General features: G+C 37.5%; 3 protein-coding genes across 3 annotated transcripts; 1 reads left to right on the top strand and 2 right to left on the bottom strand.

Annotated features, from left to right (window-relative positions):
- Window positions 1-8355: 8355 nt before the first annotated feature.
- LOC18021121 (copper transporter 2) lies at window positions 8356-8861 on the bottom strand. The gene has a single exon (XM_006404379.2). The coding sequence runs from the start codon at window positions 8828-8830 to the stop codon at window positions 8360-8362; it is 471 nt and encodes a 156-aa protein (XP_006404442.1). The 5' UTR covers window positions 8831-8861; the 3' UTR covers window positions 8356-8359.
- A 1654-nt stretch (window positions 8862-10515) lies between these two features.
- Window positions 10516-11156, top strand: LOC18021122. Its single transcript, XM_006404380.2, has one exon. It carries the CDS (start codon window positions 10516-10518, stop codon window positions 11125-11127), a length of 612 nt encoding a protein of 203 aa, XP_006404443.1. The 3' UTR covers window positions 11128-11156.
- A 161-nt stretch (window positions 11157-11317) lies between these two features.
- On the bottom strand, window positions 11318-12589 carry LOC18021123. Its single transcript, XM_024158002.1, has 5 exons — window positions 12343-12589; window positions 12211-12253; window positions 11743-11843; window positions 11548-11629; window positions 11318-11455 (listed from the first exon to the last, which is right to left on the bottom strand). The coding sequence occupies exons 1-5, from the start codon at window positions 12457-12459 to the stop codon at window positions 11439-11441; spliced, it is 360 nt and encodes a 119-aa protein (XP_024013770.1). The 5' UTR covers window positions 12460-12589; the 3' UTR covers window positions 11318-11438.
- Window positions 12590-13130: the final 541 nt, after the last annotated feature.

A 13130-nucleotide genomic window follows, 5' to 3' on the forward strand; every position in this document is an offset into this window, starting at 1 on the left:
TTTTTTTCTTTACAATATATATATAGTGGCGAAGGCACATGTAAGAAAATGGGGGCAACTGCCCCCAATAAAAAAATTAATTAGTATAAATTCTTAAGAAAATTAATTATTGTCCCCACACCACATAATATATTTGAAAAAAGCAATATTACATTGAATCGAAATCTAGATTGAGCATGCATGATGTCAAAATTTTCAATGTTGATTAGGTTTTCTCTATGGTCGTGTGGCGAACCGTTCTGCAAGGCCATCCTCGTAAGAATAATCTTCACTGATACCGTGATACGGATTGAGCTTAGACAATTCGGAACATTTTTGTCGATGAGCTTAATGAGTCGAGATGTTGGTGAAAGCGTTTCTCCATATCTACGACCATTTTTCTCGCGCAAATGTGGTATAAGGTTGATTGGAAGGCATATACCTTGGCAGAAACTGCGTATTAGCTGATCATCTGTTATTGTTAAGAGGAGAAGAGAAAAATAGCATTAGCATGAGAGTCCTTTCTCTATATATCCGCAGAGAAAATACAATATGGTCTCACGAATCATTTGCTGATCCGCAGAGCAAGCAAGTTAATTCAATTTGGTGACTCCAAGACGCAACTCCACCCAATATTGTTGTTAGTTTCTGGAGCTTCACTAGTAGTTCCAAATAACCTTTGAAGTAAAAGATGTTTGGGAGCAGCCATCAGTGGACCATACTGGGGCATCAGATGAGACCGATCGAGGGATGTGAGTGTAGAGTAAAACAAGTTTATCAGACCTGGAGCTGGAAGGAGGCAGATTCAAAGTTAATTTAGGTTTTCTTCTTTGTATAACCGTGTGAGTGCGGTTCCTTAAAATAGAAATATAGAATATTTGGGGAGTAGTTTAAGATATATTTAAACATTTTAGCCGAAATCAAGTAGTCCCTCGAATCATTACTTTCCTAATTAAGAAATAAAAGGCGTGAACCTTGCGGTCCTTGCCGTTTGATTTGGTATGTACTACTTATTTAATCGTTTGACCGTTACTAAAATATTGTTTAACCTCAAGATATATCTATTTAGTGATTATTTTGTCAACGACAGTGTCTATTTCTTTGATTTTTTAATAGTCTATCATTTCAATTTCTTAATAGCAACAATAATGCATAAGGAAAGCTTGGAACTGTTAAATTATTTGCAGTATCCAGTTCTATCAAAACGATTTAAAATCTTGTCTTCTATCGTCTAGTGTTATTTTCCCCTATTTTATCAATAACCTGTTATCTTTTACTTTGTATCCGGTTTCTTGTTAATCTATAGTCCAATGTTATTGTCTGCTATTTTGGCATTTTGTTATGTTGATTTGCGCTTTTACTCCGTTTGTAAGATAATTTTTCTTATGATCGTTATCACTATAATTTTCTACCTGAATTTCATTTCGTTTGTGTAATGAATAATATCATAAATGAATTTATCTTTTAGGAAGTAACAAAGGATGAATATCAGAAAGAAATTTAATTTTATCTTAGGTATAGAGTAGTCTAGCCATATCATACATATGAAAATCAATATTTTAGAATCTTCTCCATTGATGTAGCTTCTTAAGTTCTTAACCAATGAAAATTCACCTTCTTTCGCAGAGGACTGACTTAAACCAGTGGGGTCATTATATCTAAATTTAAGGGACAGCGTTTGTTATTATAAATTTGTGGTTCGAAATTAATCTTATATTATTATTTTACAAGGAGAGATTAAAAAAAAACATATGTGTCATGTGTAATTTATAATGATGCCATGTTGAGGTGTCAAGTTCAGAGAGCTTCTCAGATATTTTTTAAAAGTAGATTCAATTTATTAGACTAATTACATCAAATGCCATTAACATTAATTTGGTTAGAGATTAGTATATATCAGTTATATATTTAATACTCAAAAGTTTAATTTGTAAAGATATTTTCTCTTTTTCTATTTTTTATCAACATATTTATAAATTTTTTTTTTTGGGATGAATGTTAAATTGTATTCACACCGAAAAAAAAACAAACGTTTCTATATCAAAGATGCGAGCTGTTTAAGAAAAAATTTGCAACAATCTAAAATCAACGCATAGAGAGTAAGTGGTGCTGGTGTCGGGTAGTTCCATTAAGGTCTGGAAGCCAATCACATCTGAAAGCCCTGCTCATATTTGTTGTCCCCGAGAAGACGAATAGAGCTGAACCGGTTTTTGATTCCCTTATCAATGAAGCTGATCAAGGTAGCTGCAGAAGATGGAATAGATCCCTGCCGCCTAACGTTCCTTTCTCTCCATAAGACGTGAATGGTCATTTGAAATAAGTACTGAAGTATGAAGCTGTGAATTCTGTCTCGACGAGGGTTGGATATAAGGACAATCAATTCAGACCAGTCCGTGGAGTACTCATGACTCAGGACTCCCCTTGCCAAATTCTCCCAAACCTGAGACGAAAATGAGCACGAGAAGAACAAATGAGATCGAGATTCATAAGGGTCTTGGCAAAGTACACACGCCGTGGAGACATTTGGAGCCCAACTCTGCATTCTATCCCCTGTTGTAAGATGATTGTGTAGCGCAAGCCACGTCATAAATCCATATCGAGGGCAACAATGAGTGAACCAAACCCCCTTAGACCAACTGACCCGCGGGTGTTTGGTTCGAAGCTGCTCTCTCGTGGCTTTCGAGTTGAATTTGTTGCAGTAAGTTGATTCCTTAGTCCTCCAGAGAAAGGTATCTGTCACCGAAGCTCTGTATCGGTTTTTAAAAATGTCAATGTTATCTTCGATGGTGTTTAAGAGCTGTAACCGATGTCTGCGACGCCGATGCATGTGAATCACCTCCTCCACCGTTGATTCCGCTCGAACGCCCATGTCCAGAATACCACGAGCACCAGTAAGACTAATCAGCGGGCCAAGATTAGACCAGTTATCATACCAGAATAGAGAAGAACGACCATTGCCAAGCTCGACTTTGAAAAAATCCGCAGCTTTTTGGCGAGTTTTCAGGAGATGTTTCCACATCCAGGAACCTGATGAGCTATTTGAGGGGTCAGGCGTGGTCCAAATGGAATCATGCCGCATTAGATTAGCCTTAGACCAACTCACCCAAAGCGAGTTAGCTGTAAGAAGTCTCCACAGAAGCCTTAGAACACAGACATCATTTGCTACAGAGATGCTTTTTAAACCCAGTCCTCCTTCTTTACAAGGCCTGCAGACATCCACCCAAGCGATTTTCGCTTTCTGAGGATTAAGATCCGGTCCTGACCAGAGGAATGCAGAGCAAATACGATCGATCTCCATGATACAACCATTTGGCAAACGAAACGCAGATATCCAAAAATTCGTTGTACTCGCAATCACCGATGACAAAAGCTGTAGTCTACCTGCGAACGATAAGGCCCGCGCTGTCCAAGAATTAAATTGTCCTTTGACTTTTTCGATCAAGGGCGCATAATCAAGAGTGCGCATTTTTTTTGTTAACAGTGGCAGTCCCAAATATCTCACCGGTAAGGATCCAAAATCAAAGGCAAACCGTTGGGCGATCTCATTTCTGACCGAGTCCGAGACCCCTGCAAGAAAAATTGTGGACTTTTCCACACTGATCTTTAAGCCTGAAATTCGTGAGAACTCGTCGAAGACCTCAAGAATACCTTCAATAGATCGCATAGTTCCATCAGAGAAAATCATCAGATCATCTGCAAAACACAAGTGTGTTAAGCTAGTATTTGCACACTTTGAATGAAATCTGAAACGTCGCTGGTTCGCTGCTTTGTCAAGCATCTTTGAGAGAACATTCATACAGATAACAAACAAATACGGTGAGAGCGAGCAACCCTGTCTTAAACCCCTCGAACTACCAAAGTAACCTGACAGCTCCCCATTAACTTGCACAGAAAAAGAGGCTGTCGATATGCACAATTTGATCCAGTGAATGAACTCCGGAAGAAGATTTAGAGCCTCTAAAATACCAAGCAAGAATCCCCACTGAACCGAATCAAACGCCTTTGATATATCTATCTTAAGAGCACATCGAGGGGATATGTTGCTCTTATGATAACCCGAGACCAACTCAGAAGCAAGAAGGAGATTCTCAATGAGAAGACGATCTTGAACAAAAGCAGATTGATTTGATGCCACAAATTTCGGCAGGATTTGTTTCAGGCGATTGGCCAAGATTTTAGAAATGATCTTATACAGCACATTGCAACATGAGATCGGTCTAAAATCTTTCATTTGCTTTGCCCCTACTTTCTTGGGAATAAGAGCAAGAATGGTTGAGTTAACTCCTTTGGGTAAGAATCCTTTGAGGAAGAAGGATTGGATGCTCACCACCAAATCCGAACCAATGATTGGCCAGCTCTGTTTAAAAAATTCAACCGTATACCCATCAGGACCTGGAGATTTGTTTGAAGGCATGCCAAACAGCACATTTTTAACCTCTTCCAACGAGACCTCTGAAACCAGCTGACTTCGATCTTCTGCAGAGAATTGAAACCCAATCAACTCACGCATTTGGTTTACACTAGCCATCTGAAGATCCTCCGGCACAAGATTTAGAAACGCAGAAAAATGGTTTGCTGCAATTTCTTTAATCTCATTCCTGTCCGTGACAATCATACCAGCAACCTCAAGTTCTCTAATCCCATTTCTGGCTGCTCTAGTTTTAACTGCACGGTGGAAAACTTTGTTGTTTCGATCTCCAATATTTAATACGTAATCTTCTATTATTATTATTTTACAATGACACATTAAAAAGGATTTTTGTGTCATATGTGATTTACAATTGTGTCATGCTGAGATGTCAAGTTCAGAGAGCTTCTCAAAGTTATATTAAAAGTGGTCTTTAATTACTAGAATAATTACAATTCTGCTATTTTAAACTATAACAACCATTTACATTATCTTATCTTATGTAAATGATTTTGTGTCATATGTGATTTACAATTGTGTCATGCTGAGGTGTCAAGTTCAGAGAGCTTCTCAAAGTTCTATTAGAAGTAGTCTTTAATTACTAGAATAATTACAATTCTGCTATTTTAAACCATAACAACCATTTATATTATTTTATCTTATGTAAATGATTTTGTGTCATATGTGATTTACAATTGTGTCATGCTGAGGTGTCAAGTTCAGAGAGCTTCTCAAAGTTCTATTAAAAGTGGTCTTTAATTACTAGAATAATTACAATTCTGCTATTTTAAATCATAACAACCATTTACATTATCTTATCTTATGTAAATGATTTTGTGTCATATGTGATTTACAATTGTGTAGGTGTCAAGTTCAGAGAGCTTCTCAAAGTTCTATTAAAAGTGGTCTTTAATTACTAGAATAATTTTTTTTTTTTGTCACGAGATAATACATTCACTTAAAATAGATTCGCTAAAGGCGAATTTTCAACATCTAACCAGAAAGGCACCGACGTGCTCACATAAGAGAAAACACGATTTCGGGTGCGAGCGCTCCTAGCGAGGAAGTCCGCTTGTTGATTTCTGGTTCTCGGCTCAAATACAATGTTGATGTCGGGGGAGAAGCCTCCAAGTTCCTCAAGTTCTTGTAGCTCTGTTGCAAATGCTGGCCATTCTTTTGGTCTAGTAACCATTTGTACTAACTCCTGTGAGTCTGTAACAAAATAATTACAGTACCGGTTGTGTCTATTTAGACATCTGAAAGCCCAAATCAGGCTGAGTAGTTCGAGATGGAGAGGAGAGATTCCTTGTAGGCCTAGGAGGTCTATAGATCCATCTTGAAGGTGCAAGATCCAACCCACACCGCTTGTGGGATTATCTTCTTTCCAAGATCCATCTATTCGACAAGTGAGAATTGGTGGATCCATAACTTGAGAATCTATATCTTCCGTTGAAAGATCAATGGAGTCCGTATCTTGGTTAGCTGAGAACCATGCTTCGCTTTCCCATAGTGCAAGATCAAGTGTTTCAGATGGAGATCGGTCTTGTCCATTGTATAACTTATCATTGCGTGCTTTCCAAATATACCAAACAAGCCAAGGGAACACCCTAGTCGACTCTGTAAAGTTCTCTCTGTTTAGGATGTTTTGTAATAGGTAATCCACATTCTCGTAGAGATTTTGTGATGGGAACATCTCTGTCGCAGAGGGAATTGATGATAGGGCCCAACATTGGAGAGCTGGTGGACATAAAAATATGGTATGATTGATAGTTTCTTCTGCCTCTCCAAATCTAGGACAGCTGGGATCCGTTCCTATATGCCTTTTGGTTAGGCGCTCATTCACTGCCACTGCTCCAGATAGCATTTGCCATAAGAAGTGACACATCTTCTTTGGTGATTTAAGCCTCCAAATTTCTCTTTTTAGGGGATTTAAAGAGGGTTGTTGGTAGGTGAAGGCTGTTTCTTCGTCTAACTCAGAGCGTGCTAATTTGTAGCCCGATCGTACGGAGTATGCTCCCGTTTTTGAGAGATTCCAACAGTATCCATCATCATTAGGAGTGTGACTTATGTGGATACTGAGTATCAAGGGTATATCACGAGGGTCTATGACATCCCGGATGAGGTGAATATCACATGTTTTTGTGTCAGGGTTGATGAGATCAGAGACTAATAAAAGAGGGTCATTCATCCCTGGGACACTTTTCGGTGGACGAGCTAATGTATCAGGTAACCATGGATCTTCCCAGACTAGGGTTTGGGTTCCTGTACCAATAGTTCTGCGAGCACCTTTTAAAACTAACTCTTTCGCAGCCCACATACTTTTCCAGCCATAAGATGGCCTGGACGCTTTGGGGGCTTTAAACGGGTGCGAATTCTTGAAATATCTGCCTTTTAACCCTCTAGCCAAAAGGGAGTTTGGGTGTTGTTCAAGACGCCATAATTGTTTAGCCAATAAGGCCCGGTTAAACTCTTCAAGAGATCGAAAGCCTAATCCTCCATCATGTTTTGGCAAACACAGTTTGTTCCATGCAATCCAGTGCATTCCTTTGGAGTTAGAGGCTGAGCTCCACCAGAAGTTGGAAATAGCACTAGTAAGCTTTTTACAAAGCTCTTTCGGAAATAGGTAGCATGACATTGCAAATGTCGGAATTGCTAGTCCTACGGATTTAATCATTATTTCTTTGCCCGCTTTTGAGAGAAGTTTTGCGGACCATCCATTAATTCTTTGATGGAGTCGGTCACGAATATACGCAAAGACTTGTGTCTTTGATCCTTGGAGTTGCTCTGGGAGGCCTAAGTATTTACCAGACCCTCCATCTGCCGTGATGCCCAAGATATTTTTCAAAAGCTCTCTACTTTCTGGCAAGACTTTTTTTCCAAACGTGATGGCAGACTTCTCAAAGTTTATTCTTTGCCCTGATGCATTTCCGTAGATTCTGAGGATGTCTAGGAATGAGTTGCATTGGGTGGGATCTGCTTTACAGAAGAAAAGGCTGTCATCTGCAAATAACAAATGAGAAATCGCTGGGCTTGTTTGAGCAACTTTCAAACCAGATATAAGGCCAGCTGATTCTGCCGCCTTGATATTAGAAATCAGGACTTCTGTACATAGAATAAAGAGGTATGGCGATAAAGGATCTCCTTGTCGTAGTCCTCTAGATGAAATTATTTTCCCTGTCAGGGATCCATTTACGAGGATACTATAGGAAACTGATTGCACACATCTCATTATCCATGATATCCAAGTATTATGGAATCCCATTTGAGTCATCAGAGCTTCCAAGAAGTTCCACTCGACTCGGTCATATTACTAGAATAATTACAATTCTGCTATTTTAAACCATAACAACCATTTACATTATCTTATCTTATATTTTAAGATATTATCATATACTACTATGTTTATATATTTGCATAATTCACAAATTTAATATATATGAATAATGTAAAGTATAATGATATTACAACTATATTTGGAGGCATGTTATAGATGCATTTTTAATTATATGATGATATTACAATTATTTATTAATATATTATGTATGTATTTTAAAAATGTAATTTATATGCGTTAAACAAATCACAAGAATATTTGACAAAAAACCAAAAATAATTAATCATAACTATTATATAATATATACTTATATCTAATTAAGTTTTTCAATATAATATTTTTTAAATAAATCTCACTTCGTAGTTATATATAGTATTAAAAAAAACCATATCCCTTAAAAATTCAAAAGTAATGGAATGGGATTGGACATGATTTTCATTAGATTCCAAAAACATTAATGAACTTGTGGAATTAATTTTGTGAAATTATTTGTACTAGCTACTAACCAAAGAAAATCAATAGAAAATATTTAACTTCCACTATTAGTCGATGTAACCATAACGAAATATTAAGATTCAAAGCAAACCACAACGCAAACGGAAAGTTCTTTATAAGGAAAAATTCAAAAGCTATTATCATCAGCAAACGCAGCCTGACGACGGCGGGAGAACGTCGGCGATTTTCCGGTCATCGGATGGTTTCTTGAAAGTTTTGCTTCCAAATACCAAGAAACCAACGGCGTATCCGGCGATAGCGACGATGAAAACGCCGCCGTTAAAGGACATAACGGCGAGCATCACGAGATACGAGAGACCAGTCTTGAGTGTGTACGCGGCGGTCTGAGCGATCCCAGCGGCGCGGCTGGTGGAGCCACCGCCACGGAGGATGGGAGAATGTGCGAGCCATTCGGCGATTACGGCGAGGAGGAAAACAACTATGAGACAAAGAGCGTACATGCCGGAGCTTGTCCCGGGCCAGCCGGAGAAGAGAACCTCCGTGTTCTTGCCCCAGAAGAAAGTCATGTGCATCATCATCATGTGGGGTTTTGTTTGATTCGCCATTGATGATGATGACGGTGGTGGCATGTTATGCATGTTATCATGATCCATGGTGACGATGAAATTCTGAGTTTGTTTGTGTTTGAGACCAAAATCTTAAAAGAGAATGGTTTCGTATTTATTGAGATTTTCTTTTCTTTCTTGTGATTTCTTAAATGCAGTATATGTAATGGTATTGTAGTACAAGTACAGCACCTATTGAATTGTCAAACTTTGTGTGGTACAAACAGTCATTATTTTAGATAATCCCCTAAACATATATATTTGCCTTGTTTACGTGATGTATAGCTGTAATCCTTCTTTCTATATCAAATTAGTATATTATGAATAAAAACATGCATATGAATGAAGAACATCTAAGATTAGAAAGATACATATAATGTTTTGGATATAAAATATATTTTCTTAGAGATTGATTAACTTAATTTTCAAAATAAAAATGTTTTATAATTTATTTGTTTTTCTTTTAAGGCACAGCGTGTTTAGTAACCAAAATTGAATTCTTTGTAAAAAACAAAAAAAAAAAAAACTAAATTGAACTAAATTGAACTAAATTTTCAAAACTTTATGCTGACTCTGATAATGAGGTGGTGAATGTCCGATTGTTGGAATTAAATTGACAAAATGTTCCTGTAATATTTGACAGAAATTGTCTCTTGGGAATTGGGACTAACAAAATTTACCATGGTTTTTATTGGCAGATTCTTAAACCGAAGAATTGTTAATTTTTCGCTCGTTTTAAAATATAAGAATGTTAAGGCTTCATTTAACGCTAATGAGAGTCTTAAGACAACCAAGGCTCATGAAGCATCTTTGCACCTTTGGTTACGTTGTTACATTTATTTTTTTGGTATGCACGTTGTTACATTTATAGCTCTTGGAAGAGTGATATTACCCACCAATGGAGTTTAAATGTGTATTCATTAAAACTACAAAATGGTACAATGTATATCCTGTGGTTTCAAGGATTTCAACATGGGATCTAAGCTGTTTATATAGTTTTTTTTTTTTTTTGCGAAAAACTCTTTATATAGTTGGAACAACATAGTTTAATATGGAGGATGACTTGGTCTTGTCTTATACGGCATAACTATTTATGCACACATTTTATAATGGACTCCAAAAAACCTGGCTCATGTGGTATCAATTACCAATGGCCGGTTTCACGACTGAGCTCAACGAACTTGAAGATTTACGAGGATTTGTTTTTTTTTGTTTTTCTTATATTTCAATCTAAAGCATTAATTCCATAACGTAATAGAAAATGAAAAACAGATTTTCATTTGTAAGATGATGATGCAAATGTATTTTCGTTTGATTAGTTGAAGTTCTTTTGGGAAAGAAAATAAATGAATAAAGGATGTAAAATGTCATCGGTTCATGTCCTCTTCGCAGATAAATAATCAATTGCATCAAATTGAATCCAAAATTTTCATAACTATAAATATAATTAACTATGCATAAATCCTCTCCACATTTCTAGTCCAAAAGAGAAATCTGTGGTTACACAAGAATAAATAAATAAAAAGACGACGGGTTCACGTTGCCCATCATCACCTGTCCCGTCGTTTTTCCTCACCAGAGACGACACGCATTTCTTACCTTCGACGCTACACACTTACTCAAACTCTAAAAAACAACTTTTATTTTTCTTTTTGGTTCAAATAAGTTTCCATTTCTCTCAAAAGTGTATATACTTTTATATAGCGACTGAAACAGCCATTCAAATTCTCTAGATGGCAATCTCCGGCATCGCCGTGGAATTTCTCCGACGACGGCTCCTCCCAACGACGCTAATCCACGTCACGGCTCTCGACGGAATCGTGAACGTCAATTCCCTCTTCTCGCTTGCTCTTTTCCTCGGCCTCACCACAAGCGGAAACATCACCTTCCCTGTTTCCTCATCCTCCTCCGCCGCCGGAAACCATCATCTCCACCGATGTATCGCCGCAAAAGGCACCGTGCTAGCGGAGAGACTAGTCTCAAGCCACGTTTACTCCTTCAGCTTCTTCCTCTTTTCCAGCCTCATCGCTATGTCTCTCAAACAAACAATCAAGACAACAGCGAACAACGGGAGCGTTGTGGAGGAGGCGCGTGTGTTAAACGCGGGAATGGGGCGCGTGAATCTAATGGCTTTGAGAGTTGGGATCGTTGCTTCGTGTGTCGGGTCGGTTTTGGGATGCGGGTTCTTGACGATGGCGTTAGTGGATCTTGTTCAGATCAAGCTTGGACCTTTGGAATGTAAGAGAAGCTTTCATGCACTTGCGGCAATTGTGCCTCTTGTTGTGTTAGTTCCTTCTGCACTTGTTATCTATGTCTTACTTGTTCTCTACGCTTTTATTTATTAACCCTAATATGTCCCCTTCTTTTTTTGGTTTAAGCCCTAATATTCTTTGTCTTCAAAGATTTGAGTCTTTTCTTTTTATTAGATCACTTAGAAGGCCAGATATAATCCTCTGTGTTTCTCTGCCACTTCAGGCAGAATTCAAGCACTTTGATAAGTACAAAAATATAATCTTTGATTTAACAGTAGACAGAGAGACAAACAAAGCATCGTATGGATACAATTTCTTTCCAACAAGTCAAACTAAGAAAGATACGATCAAAATCGTTCTCTGTTTCAACTTGATGTTCTTCATAGTTCCGAAAGAAAAATATTCTAATAATAAAGTGAACCTGCAATAAATGTCGAGATACAGGAAGTGTTAGAAGGTAAACAAAAGAAAGACATGAGATTAAAAGAGAAATCGGTATGTCAGAGAATATGCCTTGCCACCAGTTTCCTCTGGATGCGTCCTGCGAGTTGTTTCCACTAGCGTCATCGTTTCCTCTGGGCTGTGCCTTGTTAACCTGATTGATTTAGCATTTTGACAACGTCAAGCATATATCTTTAAAAAAAAAAAAATCAGAAGATTAAAATGATCGATATGAATTAGTAGCAACACGGATAGATTATGACTCACGGTAGGGTAAGTATGGTTGCTTGTGGATCCAGAGTAAACGTCTTGACCACCGTAGTAAAGAGATGAACTTAGATTGCAGGTTGCCGATTCCTTACGTTCGTCTGTGAAGAAACCACAAAAACGGAGGAGATCATGTATTTGTTAGATCAGCTAAATTCGGACGTTTTCTTCATTAAATAATAGTTTTTGCATAGTTTCAAGCAAAAGGAAGCAGTTTGGACAAACTCTTGATTGATATTTTGATGTTCTTGATTTGACTTAATACCAAACAAAAATAAAGCAACTTGAGCCATTCTTGAATCAAGAGTTACATGTGTTTCGAGATGAATCAGAACGTTTTCCGATGAAACTTGGCTTCATGTAAAGCAAAGGAACCATATAGATTCAAGAAGGACGACAAGATTTCTGAGGTTTAAGTAAACAGGTCCAAACAAAAAAAAAAAGTACGAGAAAGACTTTTCCACTGACCTAGGGACCCATGTTTGGAGCTTAGGATGTTTCTTGCTGTTCCCTAAGAAAAGGAAGAATGAAATTCAAGAATCAATCAGGGAAAAAATACACAACAGAAGGATTTATAGGAAGAGGGGATAATAGTAGGACCTTTGAGGGAGGAGGGAAAATAGAGTTGAAGTTGGAGGAGGAAGAAGGTTCCTTGGGGCCAAAGAGTTGAGTGGTGAATGAAGAAGAAGATGATGATGATTTTACTTTATATTCCATTACTAATTTCCTTTATATGTATAAAATAGAGAAATGTGTTCTTAAGACTAATGGTTTTTTGACCAAAAAGAAGAGAAATGTGCGGAGGAGATGATAAAGAACCAAGAAGAAGATAGTAGTTTGATTAGGTGTGTAGCCACAACAAGATCAGTGGATATATATAGAGAGAGACAATGCTTGCAACTACGATCACGTGTAAAGTCAAACAAAAACTAATCTTTAACCACTTCAGATTAGTCAATTCGGTTTGTTTTTTTATTTATTTATTTACCAGGTTAGATACAATTTGGTGTTGATTTTTTTTATCTAGTCAAATTATTTTTGGATATTCGACAAATCTTTTAGACATATCTGTACTAAAAGATGTCAAGGGAAAGAATATTTGTAAGACCGCGAAATCCGATTGAAATCACGAATAGAAAATAGCAATATTATAAACGATATGTTAAGGTAAGAGATTAAAATGAGAGTTTGAAAACCGATTGAAAACAGACGAAAACACGGAGTCGAGATATGATCTCTTTCCTTAACTCAATAAATCGCCCGTAGTGTGAGACGGTTTGTTGCGATTTTTGAATCCCAGGACACAACCGTGATGAGACTATTACGCAACACCCGTAATAGAATCTGTGAACTAAAATACTACGCTATAACTCTCGAGACACTTACGA

The sequence above is a fragment of the Eutrema salsugineum genome, unplaced genomic scaffold (genome assembly GCF_000478725.1).
Source record: "Eutrema salsugineum unplaced genomic scaffold, Eutsalg1_0 scaffold_16, whole genome shotgun sequence".
Taxonomy (NCBI): Eukaryota; Viridiplantae; Streptophyta; class Magnoliopsida; order Brassicales; family Brassicaceae; genus Eutrema; species Eutrema salsugineum.